The sequence below is a fragment of the Diorhabda carinulata genome, chromosome 1 (assembly GCF_026250575.1).
Source record: "Diorhabda carinulata isolate Delta chromosome 1, icDioCari1.1, whole genome shotgun sequence".
Taxonomy (NCBI): domain Eukaryota; kingdom Metazoa; phylum Arthropoda; class Insecta; order Coleoptera; family Chrysomelidae; genus Diorhabda; species Diorhabda carinulata.
Window position 1 is genome coordinate 22,288,485 of NC_079460.1, and position 26,874 is coordinate 22,315,358.

A 26,874-nucleotide genomic window follows, 5' to 3' on the forward strand; every position below is an offset into this window, starting at 1 on the left:
CTGTTTTATCTTTTTTGTTCTTATTACTTTTTCGAAAATCGTATTCATGCTGGTATATTCTGGATTTCAAGTACTGTTTAGTCATACCAAAGAAACTCTTATTGAAGTCTAAACAATTTATTTTACAAATCACAATTGAAATGCTGGAGTTTGAGTGTTTTATCATTGATATGTGTGAATAGGTTGCCAACTTCTTTATTGAGTAGAATGCCAGCTCACGATTATTTGACAGGTGCGTTTAGAAATAGTTTTTCCGACAATCCTCTAATGTACGGAAATTTTCGTTTCGAGGTACCTTTATCACGTTATGATTGCTCTCATTTATAATTTTATTAACCAGCTCTCTTGGGTAACCACTAACTTTGATAATTTCTCTGATTTCATTAGTATTATTATCAGTATAGAATTTAGGGCTACATAGACGTGGATACCTGAGTATAAGCCCTTTTATTGTCCCTAATTTATGTCTCCGAGGATGGTTCGTATAAAAGTTCAGTTGTTTGTCTCCATCAACGTTATCAAGTACCATACATTTTTAGCACTGATAAAGTGTAAATAAAAGATCGAAACGTTGGCATTTTAGAAAACTCTTGGACAGTTTTATTTTGAGTACTCAACCCGCAACATCATTCGATATTGCATACTAGAAACGACAATAATTTCAACAGTAAAAATTAATAGTAACATTTTTGAACTAATTGAGTATATATTATGAATTTCATATTTAAAATTTATATTTATATATTTATATAAAATATAAAATTCGACTGGGAGTATTTTCACCAATCCTATTTAAACTGATAAAAGATACGTGTATCTACCTTCCAAAAGTGAAAATAGATATTTAATGGAGTTTTCAGTGTTAAATCGAACGATGAAATTGTTGAGTTGTGAACTTTTATCGAGGCTAGCACTTTAATCTACAGGAAATTCAGAAAAATATATTTTTCTATCGCCGAAGAGGGGATTAATAATCTGACAAGCGAGTATATCACAGTATTATTTATAGGTTTTAGACGACGTATTAAAAAAACGATTCGGAGTTATGGAAAAAAGCTCATCTTAAATATTTAATAACTATAACTCACCAATAAAATTACAGTAGAATTTCAATTTGACTATACACTGTAAATAACTAATTACATGCATAATTAGAGCAATAAAATTAGTATTGTAGTCTTGGTACTAAATAGAGTAGGATGATTTTATCAACAGTAAAAACACAAGTTTTTTTTATCGGATAAATTTTTTTTGTAACGAAATCGTTTTGCCAATCAGTAATTTTATGAGAAAAACTAAAATCGCGAGACCGAACGTCGAGTGATTTTGTCAAATGTCAGTTTATCGAGCAAAATTACTTATGAAAAAATTTTGAGTTAAAAAGAATTATCAAAAATTATCTATAAATGCATCTAAATGTTGTTGATTTTAGGTCTCTTCTCTTTTAATAAATACTTAAAGAAAAGTCGAAACATCAAAATTTATCTTTCTTTTAAAAACTATAAAAAAACTAATTTTAAAACAGAAGAGACCTAAAATCAAGAACATTTAGAAGCATTAATATATCAAAAGATCTAAGAGTAGTTCAGATATTATGTTTTCATTTCTTTTTTGCAACACTAATTTTAACAATGCAACGGGACAAATACCTTCATCCACATGCTGTCTTCCAAGTTTTTCGACCCATCCTGTGTCGTCTTTTCTTCTTTAAAATGGTAAATTTCAAACTTTGCAGCTTCTCCCGTCCTCCAAGCTAATTCATAAGAAGCTATATGGAAGAATCTTTTTTGTAATCCCTCTGGGTTGTCTATATTCCACAATTTTGCTATTTTTACTATATCCTTCTTGCTCAATGCTACATAACTTACTTGTAATTCTTTCCGTTTACAATTTCTCGCATCACGAGCTTCTTTAAAAGTTATGTCGGCTAAAGGATATAATTTAATATTGTATTCATTGAAATATTTTTCTTCGCAGTTGATTTCGAACTTGATTTAACTGCATATTCTTTCTAATCTTTTCCATTCCTCTTTTTCATATTATAGGCCCAATCCTTCAATATATTTGCTACTTTTTGTAACGGAATTATTTTCGACGGTGCATAATTTCGTACTTGACAAAACACCATGAATTGTCTCCATATTGACCCTTTAGTATTTTTTGTAGATTGCGGGATTGCTTTTTCTATATTTTTTTTTTATTTGTTGAGTCGAAACTTCCCCAAAACGACTCATGTTGTAATGTTTCAGTATCACTTATCAACAATACTTAAATAACTGACAGGGCAGACATTGAAGTGACTAGATGTAGACGCTTAAGAGGAACAGGCGTTTTTATCGGTGATAAAATACGATGCAAAATGACGAAACAGTCATATTTAAATGACACATTTTATATAGGAGTTAATTTATCATCATAAAATTGTTCGATTGCTACCGTTAAAATTTGCAGCATTTAAATGCTGTACGAGTGAGCGAAACTAATTTCATTCAGTAGGGATTCTCAACAAGCAATTATAATTTGTAATAAAATCCAAATATTTGAACGAAAATTTTATTTTTCCTGTGGAAGTACAAATTTCAATATATTAATTTAGCTCATATTATAGTCATAACAGTCCTAGAAGTACATCAAAGCTTTGTTGATGAACAAATTCCAAAAATTAAGCTCAAATACAGGAAATTCCTCTTTAATCAATATTCATTTTCGTTGGTTTATTATTAAAGAGGAAAAATAGAAAGTCTGCTTAATACACATTAGGATAATTTTGTTTAAAAATAATTTGGTATGTATCTGATATTAACGCAATGTATTTCGAGATGGCTATTGGTTCTATATTTGCAAAATACTTAACCTGATCCACACAATTTATTTGCTCGCTAACTGTATTGTTGATTTAACGCAATAATCAACTTACTGGGTTTCCACTTCAGAGTAGATATGACAACATTGATCTATCGTAATAATAATAAAGAACGAGGAAGCATAAACATTTGTGGCGCTGTATATTTTAGGATACATGGAAACTAGAAGTCTTTTTTTCATATTGAACACCCATAGAGGCATTTTAATATATTACAATCTGGTCAACAGTGACCAAGGATCAATTTTATTTTAACTTAATTTAATAGAGTTTGAAATTTAAAACTAAGGTATACCCATCTGTAGAATGGATTACTCTGAAGTTTTACGTCCACGTACAAACTCTACTTTTGCATTAAAACACTAAACTAACTCAAAAGGTTTGATTTTCTTAAGGCTTCTTTCTAACCCAGTATCGTCAAGTAGCTGGATGGCCTTGTAATTGACATAATAAGTCTTTCTTCATGACTTATTTCTTGATAGTATGGTCAAAATTGTCCATTTTCAGGTCCCTATACACCAAGGGACATCTACTACGTTTTGGAATATTTTGGATGATTGCTAAGTGTTTGCTTTTAAGTATCCATATAGTTAATAAAATCTGATGTGATTTCTTTAAGATTTATTTGTCTATCTCTTTGTCCAGTCACAGATACGGTGGACAGTTTTTTTGCTTGTTGGTTGTTTCTTCATTGCTTGTTTTCTACGTCTCACTTTTCCAACACTATCTGTAAGACAGGGCCTACTAGCACATGTTTCATCACCAACCCATATTCATCTTCTCTCAAATTCGCTATAAATTACAGTGGATCAAAGACAATTAACAAATTATTATTTAGATGGTGAATGCAATTAAAAATGTTGTATTGTAAGTCTAACTTTAGGTTCGTGGTATCTCAAATACATATTCTATTTTTGTTGCTCGGAGCTATCGATTAGCATACCTAATCGCTATGTGTTATACGGTAATAACGTATATAGGGTAGTCCAATTTAGATATAGAGATGATGCCATGTTTTAATACTTAAACTTCAAAAAATATTATATTTTTCACTTATCTCATATAAATAGGTGATCAATGATAATGTTATATCTATAAATTGTGACATAATATATACAGGGTAGTTTAAAAATCACAATTGAACCATAGAATTTATTCCAAACTGCTTTTTGGTTTGTTATATTGACGTAGCCCAAAAATTGTTCGTTTGATTGCAATGTTACTTAACTAAAGATAGTAAATTTAGGAAATTATCATTTTTGAAATAATAAATTATGTCATAGAGAAGTGACAATAATTTTGGGAACATAATGTATCCACTTTTAACTATTCTTCTATTTTCAGTCCATATATTTATTTTGTGGACTAATATTTAACAAGTTGAAAAAATAATATTGAAATATACTGTATTGGTTATTATATGAGAAGATCTATTTCGAAAGACATCAAAGTGTACGAATTTATGTTGGCGTGAATTACACCTGATGATATTTTAAAATTAGTTAAATTAATAAACTTATACATCATTTCACTTTCTAAAAATATGGTAATTTAAATCTAGGTCCAAAATGTGAAATAAATTGGATTTTAATTTTCAGCCAAAGTATTTAATAAATATGGTAAGTACATCAATACAAGAGAGAATTATGAAGAAATATGTTCTTTAATGATAACTAAATTGTATTAAAAATAGTAATCAAAACTTTCCTTCATCTATTTGTTAATTATATTGACATCAAATAAGTGAAATGGATTAAAGATAACGAGTAAAAGCTTTTTTATAGTCCAGTCATTTTGGCAATGGACCTCGGAATGACATGATGATTTTTGGTATACACATACCTTTTTGCGTTAAGCTTGAATTTTTGTCTGCGTCGTAAGTCATTGAATGTCAACGGACAAAAATATCTCTTTCTGTTGCTCTAATAATATTGACACATGAAAATTTTTACTCGAAACATTGCTTCATATGCTCAGTGAGTGAGTTTATTATCTCTTGCTTAATTCACTTAATTGACTATTACTACAGTAATAGTCCAGTCAGTTATCAGCCAATGAAATAATTACATTTACTGGTACGATTGTGTAATTTTTTCAAAAATTTGAACTTGAATTTTTGAAAACCTCTCTTCAGAAACCTTCCCGAGTCTGAAGAAAAAATTACACATCATCGGTAACACTAGTTAGTAATCACAAGTTTTCTATGGGAGTTGAAATCCCAGCAGTTGTATCTACCATATTTTTATTATAAAGAATAATGTTTGTTCGTTTTTACCTGAGTATATGATATCTTATGATAGAAATGGTGAAATCAATAGATCAAAGATCGTAAAAAAATGTGCGATAGGTGATTACGATTTTCCCTGTCTATCGTATTTCATCGAGTAAGAATTTTTCTTTGAAGTGCTATATAAAGATTCCCTTCAGTGATTTTCTCAAGCACTTCAGTTCGATTTGTTACATTTGAGAGGTCTCATGGCCTCGAGCATCGTTTTATGATGAAGTAAAACATGAACCGATGCCATTATGTCATTCCAGTGATACTACGGACGTAAACTAAACAAAAGTTGTTCATTCCCTACTATTTTTATTGTGATGTAGAATGATTTTCTCGATTTTTTATGTAGTAACAAAATACAAAACAGTTTATAATAATAATAAAACCGATACAGTATATTTTATAAGTATTATAGGGCAAAAACAGGTTTTGCTGTTAATAATTTTCAAGTTTCTGATATGATATGATTGAATACTTTTCTGTTTTTTTAACAGTGAGTATAGAAAACTGTTTGATCATTAAATTTACCATCGAACCGATTTAAAACTCTAGCTCTAGCTTCTTCATCAAGCTAGATAGAAAACTAAACAAACAACAGCTCAGAAAGAACTGAATAAGATTCAAAGGCTAATTTATTCAAGTATTACAACCTGCCTCACCAAAGCCTTAGAAGCGCAACTAAACCTGCCTCCTTTTCACTTTATAGTGAAGAAAAAGGCATTTAGCGACGCTCACAAGCTAATTAAATGTGTACTGAGAGTAAAATTGAAGCCAGGAAATCTGACAGGTCATCTTAGAATTATAGAACTCCCAAAGTTAGAAAGCACTGACAAACCAATGTCTAGCAAATATATCTCATTCGAAGTATAAATTAAGGGTCAATAAAATACTGTAAATTTATCTTTCTGGTACACAGACAGCTCATGCCTATTGGTTTGTTTTGAACAGCTAACAGGTTCACAAGAGAAATCTGTCCTCTAAAAAAACATTATATCGTTGAAAGTTTGTTTGAATTTTGTGGATAACTTTAGAGAATTTATTTCCATCCAATATTGCAACGCAAAACGATTTTCCTAAATCAGTTGGTTGTTAAGCAATATCGTTTCTAGTGACAGACTTTCTTAGTTTCAACACTATTTACAAGTAGCGTCATTACTCTATAAACAGATATTTTCTGCTTGCGAAAAAAACTCACATAACGACGGCCATATTGTAAATCAACAGAAAATGGCGTGTTGGACTCGCCAGTTGAGCGTGTGGATGGCCATTATATAAGGCGATCGGGGGTTGAAACAAAAACTATTGTACAATAGAAACTTGAAATTTATTTTCGGCGATTTCTGATGTATTAGTCCACCCGAAACAATGATGTTAAATATATAACATCAGTTTATTTTGTATATAATTATTCAAATTTAATGGAAATATATTATTCAGGACTTTTGGTACGTATGTATGAAAAAATGTTTAAAAGGTCAACGGACTCACTTTTTTAGTGCCCAATTATTTATGCATAATTATTTATGTATAATCATTTTTTATTTGATGATTGGATTCACTTGAAAGTACTTAAATAGGTTGTTTAAAGCATTTAATATGAATAAAAATCGTCAGAATTAGGTTTTGATTATTTTAAAGCAACAAGCTACAAGTTTCCGCACACGATATTTACGTAGTTTCAAATTAAAAGAAACTATAATGGTCCAAAGTAAACTGCAGAATATTTTTCGTATAATTCTTCGTACCTCATGATTTATTATTTATGGAGATCCAGAGCACATAAAGTAGAAACAGTGGAGGTCTTCCATCACGTGACTAATACCCAACCATTATTCATACGAATAAAATCAAAATTTCAATCAACCATGTAGAAATAAGCCTTCTACGAATCGATTAAAAAATAAATTTAACTTTTTTAATTGTTTGTGTTGTAATGTTTTCCTTATTTATGCATACTATTATTATTTATAAATTTTCAGAATTCTAGAAAGCAAAGAAACAAATTAGAACTAATAAAAAATAACAATTGGCTCGCTGCTGTTTATAAAAAACTTACGTAGAGGTAATATTGAAGGCGCCGACAAACATCAATCGATTAGGCGTTTTCTTTCTAATTTCGCCGAGCAAGACTGGCTTCACAGCCCATGTCGTGGACGAGTTCGTAACAGTATTTTCTTCATAATGTTAATATGAATGTATTTATCAAAATTCCATTAATAATATGTCGATATACTGGGTGAATAAGTTACAAAATCCAAAATTCTACCACTTTGATTAAACTTACATAAAATTACCAGTTTTCTAAGAACATGGGACGGTATTGTATTATTGTTTCACATGTTTATTTACTTACTTTGTAGTAAAATAAGAATTGGGACATTCCCGTCTCACGGCATTTTAGTTATTATAAAATTTCAAAATGCTTACAAGCTGATGTAGTATTATATTCGTACTTACGGATTTTAAATTAAATAAAAAGTCAAATTAGTTCTTAAAAGAACTGATTTTAACAATACACGTTCGATAGAAAAACAAACAACACAGTAAACAAAGCTCACGTCAAATTCAACAATTATTATGTCAATTATATCGTTGTCTCTTTTTACGATTACTACTGTCAACATAGAGAAACCATTACTTTTATCTAGTAATTGATCTTGTGAAGAAGATAATCGATCTTATGTTTTTATATTTGATTTCTATCGACAGAAAAAGATAGTATGTAGAAAATATGTATTCGATAAATTGTTGATTGGGTCACGTGATGAAACACCTGCTCCGCTTTTTCTATAGTCGAGCTTCGCTAATTATTCGTCATTACTCTATTATAAAAATAGAGATTGGTAAAACCGTAAACCAAATTTTTTTTGAGCTATGTGAAACGCTAGAAAATGAAATTTCTGTGCAATTTCTCATTTCTATTGAATCTAGCTTGTAGTAATTTCTGGAAGACTATAGTAATTAATAAACAACTGATGAAAATAATATTGTTTGGTTCATAGTGGCACCGAACATTCTGAAGCATAACGACGAATCGAATAGCTGCTCTGTTTAATTGCTGAACTAGTGTTACACCAGAGCTAGATTAAAAACAACACTAGTTTAAAAGAACTAATAACGAAAGGAAGGAAAATGTTTTATATTGTCTTAGTGGATTAACAAAGAATTTTGTTCATTTGTCTATAAAAAATTGAATGTTTAGAGCGTTTTTTTTATTGAAATTAATATCCTTTATTAAAAGAATTAATTAGTTTTAATGTAAATAACATAATGCTTATCTTAAACAAGTTATCATTAGATACAAATGTCAATAAAACTAAGAACAAAAAGTAAACAACAAACAACTAATGAAAAATATTCTATCCTATGTCACCATGTATTAGTATTCATATTGATGATATGCATAATTTCCTAGAATTTATATTTTTTCAAAAAAAAAACTCTCCCAGTTTATACCAGTTTTATGAATATAAACTTTTCATGGTCTGATGATGAAGCTTTCAACGAAATAAAAAAGTGAAAAAGACTTATATATTATGGTGATTAATCGAAAATTTTGTTATAAAAACTTTCATTACTAACATGCTTTTAGAAATGAATAGATGGTTACCGCATTTGATGATGCGTAAAATTTCTCTAAAATTTTAGAGAAAAATCGTCATTTTAGAAATATATCATTTAGTTTAAAACCGTATATTTCCACAGATCTACATAGAGTCTTCCCCTTAATAAATAAACCGTGAAATTGTTAATAGTTTTAAAGATTTCTTCACTCAGCATTTGATCATTCCCTACAAAGACGATAAAAGCATTTGACTTCAATCCCAGTGAATTTCAGAATAAATATTCATTCGAATCCTTTTAACTATTCTGATTGGGAAGATTAAATGTCGGCTTTGAGTTGAATTAGGAGAAACAGGTTTTATTGAGATGTACAAGCAATCATTCCAATTAATTTTAAGATAAATACATGTAGCTTTAACGTCTTAAAGCTGAAGTTTAATTATTGGTAAAGTATGAAATCGTTTTCTCAAATAATAAACATTTTAAGCGCTATATTGCAGTAGTGTGTGAAAAGTTATTAAAATAATTCATTCAATTGAAACATTCTCTGTTGTATTGCAATCTAACCAGTCTTAGACTACGAGATCTAAACCCTTAAGACTTTTTTGAAAGACTAGAAGGTGTATTGGCCCTGCTTCGGCATGGTACAAAAAGCTCTTAAATATTATAACTATATCAATTTAAAGCAAAATGGTTTCTCATCTCGCAGGGACATGGTGACCTTTTACTTTTATCTGTGTACTTTTTTCTTGCTACCACATATAAAAGAGACCTGAAGTTCCAGCTAGTAGTCTAGTTCCAGAGATAACTTGAAGAAGGTCACGTCTTGCTCCTACAAATTTCTTGTCCAAAAAATTTTCGTCATTGGATTTTCACTTTCGGGCCTTCAGTGATAAAATGATTTGGAAAATCTACTATTTTCAGCTGGAGATAGTCTTGTTAGGTGGTTCCTTAAGCAGCAGGGTCTTGTAATGAAGACAGTGAGCTTTTCAAAATGATTCAACCCTAAGAGTATCTTTCAAAGTGGTTCTAACGAAACTTGTGGTTGAATTATTTTCCCATAAAGGTTCCTGGCCTTTTCTGGTCTTGTTACCTTCAATTACAGTTATTGAGCTTTCCATGGCTCTCCTATATCAGCTTTGATGGCAAGTATTTCTGCCTAAAATGAGTTCCTTTAGTAATAATTACTCTCATCGGGGTTATTGAACTATCTACAAATTCTCAACGCGGACGGTCACCAGGAAATCAGAATTTACGTGCTTATTGGTTATAACAATTGGGAAGATTCACTGATGAGAAGTATTTGTGTGGAGAAACCACGCTCTCTGTTCGTTGTGTTCTGATCTATCAATCACCAGATGTAGATCAAAGGCTATACTACGCGAAATATGGTAGTTGGTATATTATTACTTCGACCACATCGGTTACCGCGTCTTGATTTACAAGAAATTATCTAGTAGCAATCAGGTTCATATATTGTGATTTAATAAAATATTACAGTTTAAATACATTTTCAAAAAGTAGCAGATATTAAGCTCTAACGAAGAAATATATCCTAAATTGGTCCCTTGTGTTCAATTTTCCCGGTGTTTAATTTCCAATCGATTGAAGCTGCACTTGAGGTTTTCCGTTATACTTAGCGAGAGAGAAAAAATAATGGAGGGATAATCTAAGAAAAAGGGATATAAACTTCGGATTCCGGACAATGCTACCTTTCCTAATAAAAAACAATGTATCCTACGTCTCTTAATATTTTATGAAACGGTGAAAAAGGGAGTCATTACACACCTTCAAAACAAATTCTATTTTAACCCAGTGAACTGCAAATTCTGATCATAGCCAACCCGAGAGATTTGGACTATTCTGAGAACAATAAAAAGTTTAGTTTCACCTTCGTTCATGGAAAGAAAATCATTGTTTATATTAGGTGAATGAAAAGTTTCTAGGCTGATATATTGTATTAAATCCATATGATTTTTAGTTAGCACTAATTTTTTATTGAAAGCTCGAAATGTATCTCTCTGGTACACAGACAATTCGGCGCTAGCACAAGGAGTTGGACTGGGCATTTCTGGACCAAAACTTGAACTCTCTTTACCTCTAGGAACATCACTCACCATTTTTCACACAGAGCTGCTGGCTCTAAACAAATGTGCTCAGGAGTGTTTGGATAGAAACTTCTCGAAAAAGCACATCTACATTCACTCAGATAGCCAAGTCGCATTGAAGGTCTTGACAGCTATTGAGTGCACGTCCAAACTAGTGTGGTAGTGCAAGTAAACTCCAAAAGCACTAGCTAACAAAACAAAGAAACCATAACGTACCTTCCAGGCCAACAGGGAATACCAGGAAATGATGAAGCAGACAGACTTGTCCATTTCACTAAAAAGATTAAGTACCTCAAAGGAGCAGTACTAACGTCTAGAGAAGTGGGACACAAGAACCCAAAAAAGTAGCTTCCTTCAGGATATGCGTAGCATGCTCCTAATTTAACATTATTATTAGAATATAAGTCGTTTATAGAGTATAAAGCACTTTCCAGTGATCATGCCTTTAAATTATTACGAAATGCGGGAAAAGATGTTGATAATCGTGCATTTTCTCGCATTGTGAAGTAGACAGACTTGCCAAAATAAGAGCAACGACTTCATACCTAGGATCAGAATCTTACTGTGGTCTCACGAGATTCCACATCAATAACGAACTTAACGAATAGCTAAAGAATCAGATGGAGTCTTACTGAAGAAACACTTAAAGGCCTAAAACAAACCAAAACATTCATAACCATTTCAGCCAAGTTTGTAGAGCTTCTCGTGATGACCAGGAACGAGATGAAACTATTGGTTGATTTTCTGGTAGGTGACTGCCCCGTCAAATAACACATTAAGACGATGGACATGGCAGACGACGACAATTGCAGATTTTGCGTGTAAGTCATGGAAGCAGCAAAGCATCTACTCTGCGAACGTCCTGCCCTTAGTAGTACTAATACCTAGGGAAGTGGGTCACAAGAATCCAAAGAAGTAGCCTCCTTTGAACATTATTATTAGAATACAAGTCGTTTATAGAGTAGAAGGCACTTTCCAGTCAGTATGTTCTCAAATTTTTGCGAAATGCAGGGAAGGATGTTATGGATTTGATATCAATTGGCAAATGATTGTGCATTTTTTCGCATTGTGAAGTATTGAGCCTTTAAGTAATTCTGAACTTGGAGTAGATAGATAAAGGTCATGCTCCGCGTTCCTAAGTGGATAGCTGTACTTTTTAAAATTGGAAAAACCTGCTTTCGGATTACGCAAAAGGTTTTAAAGATGAATAAGGAAGGAAGAGTCGATATTTTGAATATTTTAAAGAAGTCCGGGCAGTGAGTCCTATTGTTTAGTCTGAGTAAATACCTAACAGCTCTCTTTTGTAGCTTGAAGATTCGTTGAAATTGTGTCGCACCACACTTACTCCAGAAGGTAAGGAAATATCGGAGGGCATAATAAACTGTTATAGAGTTGAGTTCTTTGGAAACTGACCTTAGCACAAAACAGACAGAACTCAATTTTTTACACAAAGCGGCAATATGCAACACCCATTTCAAATAATTATCTACAATACTACAATTAATAAGTGTGGAGATAAGGAGAAGCCTCAGTGTATCAAAAAGTGTCAGTTGAAAAGGAGGGAATTAATATATATGGATAGTTATAAACAATAACGTCTCCATCAGTATTGTTTTATGGAAATGAATTGTCAATGTCACTATCCAAGTTTTTTGAGAATTTTTAATGTTATAATTACCAATTATCTTTTGACTACTTGGTGAGTCTTCGAACAATAATTTGCTGTTTACAGATATGCATTATTTCAGCCCCCCTTCCATTCAAAACGGCTCTTCTCACCCCTACACTCCATATATTCTTATAGTTAACTTCTTTTCAAATATTTTTGGATATTCCTTTCGGATTTCCTGATACCCTTCCTGTATTGTAATTCTGATATCGTTCACTTGCTAACTTTATTCTTCGTAAATATTTCAAAAAAATTTTTTCTCTTTATTTTTCATTTTTTATAGAATTTTTATAGCTAGATCTATATAATGGGATCACGTACGATTTTCTTTGATCTTTCAACTTCTCAAAATATAGGTAAAATATGCTATTGCACCTGACCTCAATTTCCTTTTTTGACGTGAGTTTATTTCCCAGAGTGCGTCAAACGGAACTCGACGCAATCAACAGTGAAGAATATAAATGATAAAATTGTGTATAGAGAAATAAAAAAAAACAATCAAGATATGCTGGAAGTATATAGAATAACTCGCAAACGGGGACAATATATAACAGAAAAAACTTTCGAAATGGCATCAATGTAGAATGATTTCAACTTTATTTTATATTACCAGTTATAACGATTGTAATTGAATTTTAAATTCAAGTTTGAGGCAAATAGAACCTGATACAATGAAATGAAATTAGCCCTAGTCAATTATCATCTTAAAAATCTTGGAGAAGTCCTCAGGAAGATTTCATAAATAACTTTATAGTATTTCCATAGATATAAATCAGTACACACGAGGTGTGGCTATTAAGTAACGAGTAGCGCTGCTAGAGAAAAAGTACGCATGCGCTTGAGGTTTGCGACTGTCAGCTGTTTAGTCTGAAGCCTACTCTTTCGAATGCGATGTCAACCGTGTATATTCACAAACCGGTGTAGCCGTGGCGAGCTGTTTATTGTTTTGCCATAAAAATGCAACAACAGATTATTTTGAAATTACACATGAAATTTGGAAAAACTGAAAATGACACTCATGATTTATTGAAACAAATGTATGGCGATGAATGTTTATCGCATCCACGTGTTTTTTAGTGGTTTAAGATGGTCGAGAAGATGTTGAAGATTAGTCATGTTCGGGGTGCTCTTTCACGTCAAAAACGGATGGCAATATGGAAAAAGTCTGCAATCTGACTGTCGGGCGAATTCTGACTCTATAGGAATTGATAAAGAATTTGTGCGGCAAATTTTACATGAAAATTTTAACATGCGAAAGGTGTGTACAGAACTGGTGCCTAAAATCCTCAGCAAAAAGAAGCTCGCAAAAATATTTGTATTGATACTTTGAAAAAAAAACTTCCTGCACTGTTTCGAAGATTCGTATGGAGCGATGTTGGGATAGGAGAGGGGCATATATTGAAAGTGATGAAAAATAAATATACATACGAGGCTCCTTCAATTTTAAACAGGAATTTTTGAACAAACGCGCGTCTGCATTGGATCTTAGACTGGTCTGTTACGAAGCTTAGAGAACAGCTGGGACTGCGTAACTCCACTTTTTAGTATACTTATAGCCAAGAGTGACAAGGATGTACTGATGTAACGCTTCATAATTCGAGCATTCCGACTTCTCCAGGGCTCATGTGGATGGATTTGTTTCGGGATGTGACGGGAGTAATTGAGGTAGATTTCATCGCTGAACAACGAACTGTAAACGCGCAATATTATAATAACTTTCTAAAAAACACGGTCGATAGTTCAAAACGACGCGATATTCCAATCAGTGGTGCGATATTGCTGCGCTAGACCGCATATAACGGAAAAGTTGAACAATTGGGTTGGGAAATATTGGAACATCCTCTTTATAGTCCCGGTTTATCGTAATGTGACTAATAATTATTTGGTCCATTGGAGGAGGCACTCGGCGGATTGTGATTCGAAAGCAATGTGGAGCTAGAATCCGTGCGCAAATTGTTATGTGACAAGCCAAGAGATTTTTATAGAAAATGCACCCGAAAGCTTTCGGACATGTGTCGAAAGTGTTCAGAGTGTGACGAAAATTATCCACAAAATCTGTAAAAAATATCAGCTCTGTAACTTAATGATAAAATTTTTTCATAACAAAATTTCGGTTTATATTTGAACAACCCTCGTAATATTAGAATAGAATATTTTCCATCACTAGTATCGTTACTTAATAGCCACATACATTTTGTATATAATCTAATTGAAAATGTGTACGATCTTGTTGGTTCGTTCAATTCACTTCTTAATATCTTCTGTTATGTAATCTATGTATGTTTCAGATTCATACAAAAATAATGATGCTAAATCCGAATCTCTTTTTGAAATAAACAGCGATTTAGATATAAGCTACTAAATGTATTGATGGTGGAATCGTGCAGGATATTCTTTTACATTATAGGATCATTTTACGTTTGTTTTTATTCGAAAATCGTTACAAAAGAAAAGACACGTGTAGTTATTTTTAAGTTAAGCTTATCTAGTTCATGATGCTACTTAGGTTATTCTTCTTTTTTCTGTAACATATCCTTTTTCTATATGATTATGCAGATATCCATTACTCTGGAATTATACTGACCGTGTTTGAAAAATATGGTTGAATATTCAGTAAAATCGGATTGACTATTAAAGAAAGTAGTTTACAGACAAACATATCGACGGCTTACAACCAAAAGTAACCAAATCAAAAATTAGGATTTTTCAGAGTTATAAAATCAGACATTACTCTTTGTCAAGTGCATTTTTTATATAAATACACTACATCAACACTAACAATTACACTGTCTAGTTCTACTAAACACTCTGTTTACACTGCCACTACACCAACAATTAAACTGTCTGACGCGCGTTTCGATTACCAAGTTATCTTCTTCAGAAACTGAAGGTAAGCTAGTTCACTTTACCTTCAGTCAGACAGTGTAATTGTGACTGTTGGTGTAATGGTATTGTGAACAGTGTGTTCAGTATGAATTTAACCAACGGTTCCAGAAATTCCAACTTAGAAAACGTGGTAGTTTATAATGAATATACTGAGAAACCATTACTATTTTTACTTTTCCAAAAAGTACGACTTGGTCGCCTTTTGTTGTACAAAAAAAGATACATTTGATTGAAAATGAAATGCAGTACAATGATAGACAAAACTGAAATTCATTAACTGACACAAAATTCTCCCCCGTATCATTTTCATAGGTGGATGGTTCGAATCAGATGGAATTGATTTATACCCTGGGGGTATAAAGTTCGTTAAGCATAAACTTAGAAGGCTTTTTTTTTCTGTGGTATTGGTTTACAATAATTGAATATTATGAGGAATTTGGAGAGGATTCAGCTAGGTTTGGTTATTCTACTTATTATCGTCCTTATTCCTGTTTTTTAGAATTTTACCTAGAAAATCCGGTAATTTCTGTTGGTAAGAACTACTTGTCTGTTGCTCAGTCTTTCAGAACATGCCAATTTGGAAATATTTGATAACTCATACTTACTTATTCGCTACCTCTTCTACTATAGATGTAGAGTTGATATTTCTACTCCATTTGGTTCTATTATCAAGTTTGGTATTTCTGTATCCCATTCCCCTCTGGGTCCATCTTTATTTTCTTTTTGTTTCGGTTTTCCATCACTTTATTCGTTCTGTACTTCATTCTCACTATGTGTCCAAATCATCTCAACTGTTGTTGTTCGATTTGTTGCACTGCACTCACTACCCTTAATTCGCTAATTTTGAAGCTTTTTATTTGATTTAGTTTCTTCACCCACGCTATTTTATTCGCTATTTATTCATTTGGCACCTTGTTATTATCTGCTTCAATTTGTTGGTTAGCACCAAGAATTTTTATATAGTTTTATATAATTTTATTATAGTTCGTTCAATATTTTCATTATTTCTCTCTTTTATATGCTCATCTGCAATCCTTATTATCATTTCATCACTTCTGTATTCTGTTTTGTATTTCTTTTCTTCTTTATTTACTTCTTTATCTACTTCGTCTATTATTAAAAGGAATAAAACGATTCTCTATTTTCTTATATTTATTCTTAACTATATTAATTAATTGTTTTCTATTCCTCATTATTTTCCGTTTTTTTCTCTGTTTATACTATCGAGGACTTTCTATAGGTACATCAACTGCTGCAACATTGTCTGTTATTTTTTCTGTTATTTGTCTCAACTATGAAATTTTATCAAATATCGTGTGACAGCTTAAATATTTCATACTTTACAAAAACTTGAAAATATTCTACTTTCCTTGGGTGGAACGAATAAATTATTTGCGTATGTTTAAAAGAATAGCAAAAGAATTTTCAGTAATATTCCGTTACTCCTTCAGAGGAAGGTTTCGATTGGGGTAATTGTTGGAAATGTGAAAGTTTTAAAAGTTTTATGTCAAGGGGCTTTTTTCCAGAATCGTAGAGCGTAAACTCTCAAACTAACTGAGCTTGTAAAGTCTTCCGATAACTAGAAAATTTCTGTCAAAGATGAGTAAAGTACGATGGAATATTATAATGGATATTTTAGCAATTTTTAACTAAAGCTAACAAAGAGGAAAACTATTGATATTTTGATACAGCGCTTCTCAAAAATCCCTTACAGGTGACGTAATAGCCATGGGTCACGTCACCAGGTAACTATAACACCTCGTTTGAAAGGTATTTAGAATACCAATTCGAACACGATTGTTCAAAATATGCTCCATCTATTGTGATATTGTTATGATCTGTGGCATGAACTTTAGATTTAAGATATACCCTCAGAAAAAAATCTGGTGTTAGGTCCGGTGACCGAGGTGGCCATTCTATTGGACCGCGTCGTCCAATCCATTTACCAAGATATTCCTCATCTAGATAACGTCTTACTTCAAAGTAATAGTGTGCAAGACCATCTTGTTTGAACGCCATTTCATATTTGGAGTATCAACATTCCCATTGAAGAAAAAAGTATTTTCGTCACTGAAACGAATTGTTCTTACATAGTATGGCTGTTGGAGAATTTTAGTGGACATAATTTCACAAAATTGTAGCCTTCGGTCGGATTGATGCATCATTTTTAATTTGTATAGGTAAAATTTGTTTTTGGTCAACTCCCTGTGAACTGTACTGTGACTGACTTCACAGGTAGATGCTACTTAGGCTGTGAGAGAAGAAGGATGTACTACAATTTCTGCAACCAGATCAATTCGTTTATCATTACAAATATTTGATCGACTCGATCGTTTGGCATCATTAAAAGTATCTATGTTGAAACTAATGAAAGAGCTTGCTGAAATAAGTCTTACTGTACTCTTACTGTAGAGAGTTTCGTGACTTTTGAAATGACCACCTGAAATTGGTCACTAGCTCTTGGTTAACTACGGCTAGAAGAGAAGCTTACAATAGTTCATTTCCACCCTCCAAATTATCAGTCTAAGTATTACCATTCAAACCTTCGATATTTTCTTGTATGATCAATTGGGGTATTGTATATCTTTCTCCACTAAGAACGTGACTCAAGTATCCAACTTTTCGTATCTGGATCAAGTTGAACAACTCTCTCGCAGTCCCCGCTCTTCTTAATACATCCTCGTTCCTTACTCACAGTATACGCAACATTCTTCGAAGGGTCCACATTTCGAAGGCTTCTAGTTTATTGATGGACGGTATCTTTAATGTCCATGGTTCCTTGCCGTACAGTAAAATTGACCACACATAACATTTGACCATTTTATACCGAAGATCAAAGGAGAGATTGCGGTTACACAATATAGGTTTAAATTTAATGAATGCCTGTTTCGCGTGTTCAATATGGCATTCAATTTCCTGCTGAGGGCCCCATTTTTCATATACAGTTATCCCTAAATATTTGAACTTCTTCACTTGCTCGATAGGCGTGTCATCTATATGCAGTTGAGCACTTAAAATTGCATTTTTACTTATTCCTATGCACTTGGCTTTTGTTGCATTTATTTTCAAGCCACATGATTTATTTTATCTAGTAATAATTGCATATGGAGTACGTTAACTGTAACGTCCTAATTAGAGCCTCAGCAAAGACATTCTTTACATAGAGGTTGAACAGCATAGGAGACAAAATACACCCCTGGGGTACCCTTTTTGAAACTTTGAAGTCTTCTGTGTTGATTGTATGATTCAGCCTAATCCGTGCTTTCTGGTTCCAGTAGAGGTTTTGAATAATTCTTATATCTCTGTTTGACGGTACCAAACGCCATCTCGTAGTCGATGAATGTGATGTAAACGTTTTTTCGTTGGTCAATGCAGCTTTGAACTAGGGTATTTAGGAAGAAAACTGCTTCGCGGGTACCGATACCGCTTTTGAAACCAAACTGGGTCACTCCACTTAGTTCTTCTAACTTTCTGAACATCCTTGTGTGAAGGATTCGGAGGAATAGCTTTAGAATTAACTAATCATATCGAAATAAAAACCATCACTAGATGAAAAACCTCAGCTTTGTTATAAGTTTTTTCAATTCATCTAATCAATTTTCAGTATTTTGAGACTAGTATTGGGCCATAAATAATTGTATTTTGAAATTAAAAACCAGCCTACGAACTGTCTCCCTTAAAAATGTAACGCTGTAGAGGGCGGTATGTTTTTAAATTAGCATCCTGTATACGAATTGAGCATTTTTTATTCCACAACACAGCCAAAGAAAACGTTTTAAATTCAAATGGAAATTTAAAACTTTGATAATGAATATTTTAGGAGTTTTCAAAGAAAATATTAATGACCTAATCTGAGGATCGTATTTCTATTAACTTAATTAATGTATAGGGATATTTTAATTAGACTTGGGTATATTATATGGGAGTAGTTTCCAGCTAACTTGTACCTTTTTGCTTTAAATTTTATATTTTGTAATTAGTTTGTATACGTTTCTTTTTTCTAGGTACGTGTGACGATAAAAAACATATTAGAACCTATTTTTTGCTGAATCCAATCATCTAAATGTCCAAAGTGAAAGTGAGAAATTAAATTTAATTACATAAATTGCTGTTTCCGTGCTATATTATTTCGAACTTCAATATTTTTACAATTCCAGTCAATAATCACAAGTCAACACGAATTTTGTGGCATTAACATATTCAATCCCGTTCGAATGATAGGTACAACCCCCAATTTTTAAAATGGAAATTATAATGTTATCGTTTTTGTTTATGTTTATTGCAACAATTAAGATGAAATGAAATCATCATAATTACAGTAATATAGTGAAAAAATAAAATATAACGCAAAATGTACTAAAATGCCAATGAAGTAGATGTCAATGAACTATTCACTGCAAACGTCTTGGCAAAATTCTAAATATTAATAAAATCGTCTTTCAACCTTTTTAAACTTATTAGAAGTAATTGAGTTATTCAAATGATATGATTTAGTTTTGTACAGTGCTCCTTATATATCCCCTTTAAAAGAAATCTAATAATGTAATATCAAGTAATTGCGTTGGCTGATTCAACTCCAAGACGATAACATTTTTGAATAGAGAATAAAGAGACTGTTATTGATGCATAATAATACCGCAATGCCTCAATTGACTTTAGTTTTCGAGATCGAGATATAGAAAAAAGAAAAAGCTGTACCCCATCTTTTTTTATCACTATAGAACTAGCTCTTCAATTCACAAAACACATTAAGATCTTCAGAGTGTAATAATCTTCAAATTATTTTATTTCATTTTTATAGTTTAGGAATAAGTTTTTGAACACAAAATTTTTCTTAAGACCTAACCTAACTTAACCTAACCTAATCTATCCTAGCCTAATATAACTTAACCTAACCCGACTTAACCTAACCATTTGCGTTGAATAATGAATATTAAAAAAATGAATGTGAAAAAATACAAAATCTTAATTTTTTCAATTGATACCTGTAGCGTGGGATTTAGGGAGTGTCTAGGGGGGGCCTAGAGCTCGAGGCTCCGAACAGGTAGGGGCCCCGCCAAAATTACTAAGTTTTACAGAGTAAAATTTTCATTATAACTTTAATTTATGTTTACTTATAATTTATATTTAATTTGAAGCTAATATATTTCTTTTTGATTTTGAAGTGGGCTCGTAGTCGATTTTTGCCCCTTCTTGATCCAACTCTAGATCTCTGCATATTTAATGAACAAAATGAGCTGGTATATTTCATTAAAATCAAATAACAAATTCTGAATTCATTCATATTCAGTTGTAGCACCTGATTGTGAAATTTCTATGTGACTACTGTAACAATCGATTCCGTTGAAAATGTATTTTCATTTTCAATAAGAAAGTTTGAAAGGAAAACATCATGGAATTATACGAATAATTCAAAAATAATACTGAACTATTTACTTCATATAATGAAGAAGTGAAATATGAGCTCCTTACGCAAAGTTTGTGATAATAACCCCAAACACTTTTGCTATAAATGCGGTAAATTTTACAAAAACAACTCGTCTCATAAAACAAGCTTATCATGTATATTTCGAAATGCAAATAGTATATCAAAACAAATAAGTAACTTTGACTTTGGAGTCAAGTTGTGCGCAAAAACTTTAGTTTTTTGATAAGGGGAAAACCAAGAAACCACCAGGATAATTACTACACTGTCAAAGTGAAAGAATCGACACCAATAAACGAACGATTTTCTCAGAATGCACACAAAGATTTTTTTAAAAGGGGCGTAGTTAGTACACGCACTATATAAGATTTTCCCCTTCTGAATCGTTAGTGTTGCGGGTCAAATATTCTTTGTTCGCTTTACCTCCTTTCCAGCCAGGACGGCAAATACAACCCCACGCAACCTTCACAACCCCAGCAACTCCTATATCAGAGCTAACTCCAAATAATCGCTCTTCTGCAGCTGTTTGGCTCACCCACATTCAGAAAAATTCCAATCAACGTTAACATTTTTTCTACTACTATGTGTGCTATAGACTCAATATGTTTGCTTCAAGTTTCAGTTGATGTTCACTACAAGCTCATGTTCGCCTTTTGCTGCACATAAGTGCTATATCGTCAGCAAATGCTAAGGTTGTAGAATCTCTTGTTAGTTCCAGCCTAAGAACATCGTCGTAGATGGTATTCTAGAAAGTTGGACCTAGTACCAAGCCCTCAGGAGCTACTGTGCATACTTCCTTATGTTCTTGGACATCATTTATCATCTATTTTAGACAAAATGCTCCAAGGAGAACAGAGAAACTGTGTGGAAGGAAGCTAAAATTTGGCATAAATAAGACTAGTTTTTATTATCGTAAATACAAAGAAAATTCATCCTGATGGTTGAAATAACTTTTATGAGTTAAGAGGTAGCTATTTCTAAAAACTAACCATACCAAATTAAAGAGCGGGAAGTTTTGCATAAGAAATTATGTCTTTGGTTTTCAAATGTTTTTCTTGTATGTACAAAACACGCGAAATCGATTATTTGAAATTTCGCGCATCTCTCTCTCTTTAACTCATGCGCATTTAATGAATAGTTACCTAATACCACTAAAAATGATTCACCACTTTAAAATAGAAGAAAAATTATGAATTTATACCAATTAAGGTTTTGATTTTCTATTTTTTAGTTTCAATTACTAGTACTACAGTCTTACAAGGGGACATCGATTTTCTCTAGCCTCGAACGCCATCGTTTTACGTTCTTTTGTAAGGACCCTCCAGTTTGATGCACCAATATTTGTAGCATCTTAACCTCTATCTATACTGCTCTTTGGTACGGCCTTAAAGTTCTTTTTCTGAGCGCGCTGTTGTCCTAATCCCAATCCTAATTGTTGTTATTAGATCTTCTGATGTTATTTTCTTGGTCAGGCATGTGAATTTTCCAATTAGTACAACTAGGAAGAATTCCATCTTTCTTTCTTGCAATTTCAGCTCAGAGGGATTTTTGGTTATTATGAGCAAAATATTTTGTTGAAAAAATTGTGTTGCCAAAATTTTTTGTAAATCTCTAAAATTATAATTCTGGTGAAAAATAATTGATATTATTATTTTTTTTTGATAGTATAACCTCTTTTTTTTTTTAAAAAAGTGAATTGTAAGAATAATAATTTTTAGGGATTGGAGTTGTACCTTTGAACTCGAACTGAGTAATTTTTTATTGTGTTGACCTGTGTAGTTCAATTTACTACAATAAATTTAGTATATTTTACAAAAAACCAGACTAATTGTCATTAACTTAATATCTATTTATTAAAAACAATGACGATGAGGACACATAAAAAATAAAAGGAAACAGCGATTTTTTTTATTGATTCTGATCGTGGAAACCTACGTTCTCAAAAACTGTCTTGCTTTATTATTGTTTTCCCTTGTATAGGACGAAAAGAATCAGATTCTCACGACAAACGCTTGGTTAAATTTGGTAAGTGTCATGAGGTCTGCCTAACCTCACGCAATGTTCTTACAGATCAAACACTCACTAATGCCTGGATTTAAGTCTGTGTTTGATACTGTGTTGAGTGGCTATTGATCGTATATAAATATATAGCTCCCGAGGCTACAAAAACCATCTATACCGTATCCTGCTATCCTGTTACCTCGTTTAATAGAAATTAGCTCGTAGAAATATATTTACGGCACTCTACTGAATTTCTAGAAAGTGCGTTCAAATAAAAAATCAATTTACAAGTGATTTTTTTTACTATTGTTAATAGTTTTTGATAGAAAAATTCTAAATTGTCTAATTGAACTGAAATTATGAAAAAATCTACTAATATTGTAATGAATTTGAAGATGTATTAGAACTGAATATGGAATAAGAAAAAATTAAAAGAAAAGAGGTAGTGTACATGAATAATGCAATAAATAGGAAAGTAGTATGAAAATTTGTGGTAATTTTCGTTTTCATATTTCCCGTGTTTTTGCAATAGTTCGTAATTCATTTCTAGCAGAAACTGGTGTCTTTGATCTATTTTCATGAAAAACTTTATTTCAAAACCAATAAGATTTTAATAATAAAGTATGATTGAAGTATGATGATTTCCGAAAATGTATTTTACATTTATTTAAGACAAAGAATAATATACTCAGTGTTATTAGGAAATAAGAAAAATGAGATGACAAATATGGATAATGAACAACGAAGAAACTTCTTTGCAACCATGTTCAAATCAGTACCGGACTCAATATTTAAAAGCATTTCTTGTAAGGCTGTTAGACTTTTTTAATTGGTCTCCAACATAAAACTAGCTGAGTAAAAATGTCCTCGGAAGAACATGATGTGTGATGTATATTTACTCGCAAAATTAGTTTTTCTTTTCAACTTCATCATCCGGAATTATTAATGGAAGTCCATGATCAGGTTTAAGGGCATTTATCTATTAAGAAGCTATATCAAATTATATTTTTTCACATAAAAAAATGATTTTTGTGAATATAAAACATGCCAGTTTATATCTGTTAAGTGAACTCAAAAATATATTGAATATGTGGTTTTCTAGAGACAAAGCTATAAATTCTTTACATTCAATGCTGCACCAAAAAATATTGTTAGCAAATCTTGAGTCAGCATACAAGAAACAACCATTTAAAATATATATCCCAAAACTTTCCCAGCATAAATACTATTTTACAGCGCTGAACTAATTATAAACATCTAAGCGATATATTTAATTTTTTATGTTATCCCTAAGTAAGCATAAAATGGAAAACTTCTTAATTATAAATTTTTTTTCGAAGTTTTTTTCATAGAAGTTCGAACCTACTACCAAATTTATGCGACCCAAAATGTTTAGTGCAACCGACGCATTTGGAAATTTATTTTGAACTAAAGAAAAATACTTTTTTTGAAAAATATGAGAGGATTATTTGATGTTTGTTAATTCAAAAACGTTAGAATGGATATATAAATAATATGCTAGTTGAAAGTTTCTCAATGCATATCGTGTAATTTCTCATACATTGTACAAATTTCTAAAAAAAAAAAACATAAATTCTGAATACCGAGGACGATCGGATGTTTTTGGACTTAAATTTGTTATAATGAAGCTGAAAAAATTGTTTAATTATATAACTTCCAATAGAAATTATACGGTTATCTTAGCCTATTGGAAAAAAATTATTAAACGATCAAACTTAAACTGAATCCTTATTAGGAATAAAAGAACGAGAGAGAGAGAGGGAGAGTATTTGTCCTTGTTTATAGTTCACCCTTAAGTTCCGGAGTTCGATATATCAGGATAGGCTTTGAGAAGCATCTTTCCTTGCTCTAACAAGTTTTCCGTGCATAGCATATTCTGAGTTCGGTTGTGGTGGATGCGCCTTCTGTAACAAAGTGATCCAGAGGTTCGTTCTCTGCCCTAAAAAACCTGAAATTGTCTTTTTGTGTTAAACCTAAACTCAATTGTCAATGGCAGTTTTAAAGATCTGAAGGACCTTTGCAGATTAATAAAGCTTAGAAGAGTGTTCATTCTATTGTAAACCGTACTTGTAACTACATTTTGCTATGATACAGAAAGGCTCGTAAATTATATTGATCAGTATATTGGTCTCCTAGTTTTCCTTGATTCCCGAATAATGTTTAACGACTCTATTACCCTTGATATGTTATAGAGTTTTCTACAGCAAACCAGTTCTAAATCGTTGATTTTGGAGGTGAATATTTTTCTTGAAAGTTTGGATGATAGATCCCCTTTCTTAATTTCTCTAAACGCGTTTTGAAGCTGGTTCCATTTTCAGTTATAAAAATTGAAAACGTATTTTTTCCATAATAACCATAGCTTTCCAGTTTTTTTATTTCAACATTTTCTGGATGCTAGAACAAGTAACTAATGGGTAATATTTTTATGCCATCCTAGTTGTTAGTGAAGTAGCTGCAAGTATTTCAGAAAAGACATCAAAAAGAAGACGAAGGGTAGTTTCCATTAGCTGGTTGGTTACCTACTGAGCTAGTGTGTCATCAGGCCTTAGCGGAAACTATAACCCGGGTTCAGGTAGATCACTTATCAGATGATTGCAGATTCTAACCTAAAACGGTGTTTAGATCACAGTTTCCGAACGTCGCGTTGAATTTTCGGTGAATTTCAAATTTAAAACTTGATATACAAGAACTTTTGATTTTTATTACTTTTTTGTGATGTTTATTAAGTTATATAATAGATTCCAGATGTTTAGTAATTGTTATTGAGCAGTTATCACATATTTACGCCCTCTCAAGGATTTTGCACTAAAGTTTAATACTAATAAGCTATTTTTATGCAGAAATGTCGAAAAATATATGAGCCGCAAACCTCAGTAACCTATCAATGACGCTACTCATGAGAATTAATAGTAGACAGCCATTCAAGGGGAATAAATAACTTTTAAGGGCTCAAAAAACCATAGACAAATGAAACCACCCCTCCAACGTTTCTCTAACTTCTGGATGTCGTGCTTGTAGAAGGATTTGTCTTTTGATTCAAAATAGGTATTAGAATCAAGCTGCTGTCCATTCAGATGATGATCGTTTTGATTTCGGAGTGAAGTGATGGATCCATGTTTCATCCATTGTCACATATCGACGCAAAGAGTGATTTATTACTTGTAAACACTGCTCTGAATCATCGAAACATTTTTGTTTTTTGACCAACTGTGAGTAAACACGGCACCTACTTTGAAAAAACTTTTCTCATGGTCAACTGCTCATGCATAATTGTGAATACACTGCCTTCTGAAATCTTTACAGCCGTAGCTATCTCACGCAATTTCAAATTACGATTAGATATAACCAATTTGTGCAGTTTTCTGGAGTAATCATCTCAATTGGACGACCATTCACAATTATTGGCGTCTGTACGACCACGTTTAAATTCAGCAAACCAATAATAAATGGTTCTTTTCGACGGATAGTTTTTAAGCCATTGCTGAGCTTGAACAGTATTTTTAATAATCAAGAAGCAATGATAAATTAACACACGAAAGTGTTTTAAATCCATTGTTTTAAAAATAACAAAAGTAGCTTTACTTTAGTGGCTGTCACTTTTTTGTGACTTATCGAAATGTCATGAAATTTGACACATACTCTTAAAGTTGGTACTTCACAAACGTCATATGGATTTGACAATGGCAGTGCCATCTGTGTGTTAGTGATACGACTTATTGAGGGAAACATTACATTGTTATTGGAAAGTGACGAATTGAGAAACATTTTTTTAAGACGAAGCTACAACCTTAATCTCGTCGATTTCTGATATGGAGAATGATATTTCTGTTAAAGTGGACGACATTTCTAACATGAAGAATGATATATTGACTAACAAGAACGATATTTCTGCTAATATGTTGAATTTGGTAACTCTCAATTGTCTAAACTGGTTATTTGTGGTTCTTAACTCACTTTTTCACAATATGAAGTCAGAATATGAAAATCAATCCTACGGTATGCAAACATAAAACACCTTTGCGTTATTTATTTTTTGCGCAGGTGTGGAATTGTTTTTGT

General features: G+C 32.1%; 1 protein-coding gene across 6 annotated transcripts in view; it reads left to right on the forward strand.

The window, feature by feature from the left end:
• Positions 1-26,874, forward strand: part of LOC130899291 (neuronal acetylcholine receptor subunit alpha-7) — a 168,747-nt gene that overhangs the window by 11,657 nt on the left and 130,216 nt on the right. For 4 of the 6 annotated variants that reach the window (XM_057809487.1, XM_057809569.1, XM_057809245.1 and 1 more), the window contains exon 3: positions 22,774-22,818. The exons of the other annotated variants lie outside the window; for them this stretch is intronic. In XM_057809487.1, coding sequence (XP_057665470.1) covers positions 22,774-22,818 — 45 coding nt within the window. The remainder of the gene's footprint in view (positions 1-22,773; positions 22,819-26,874) is intronic. 6 annotated transcript variants of the gene reach the window in all.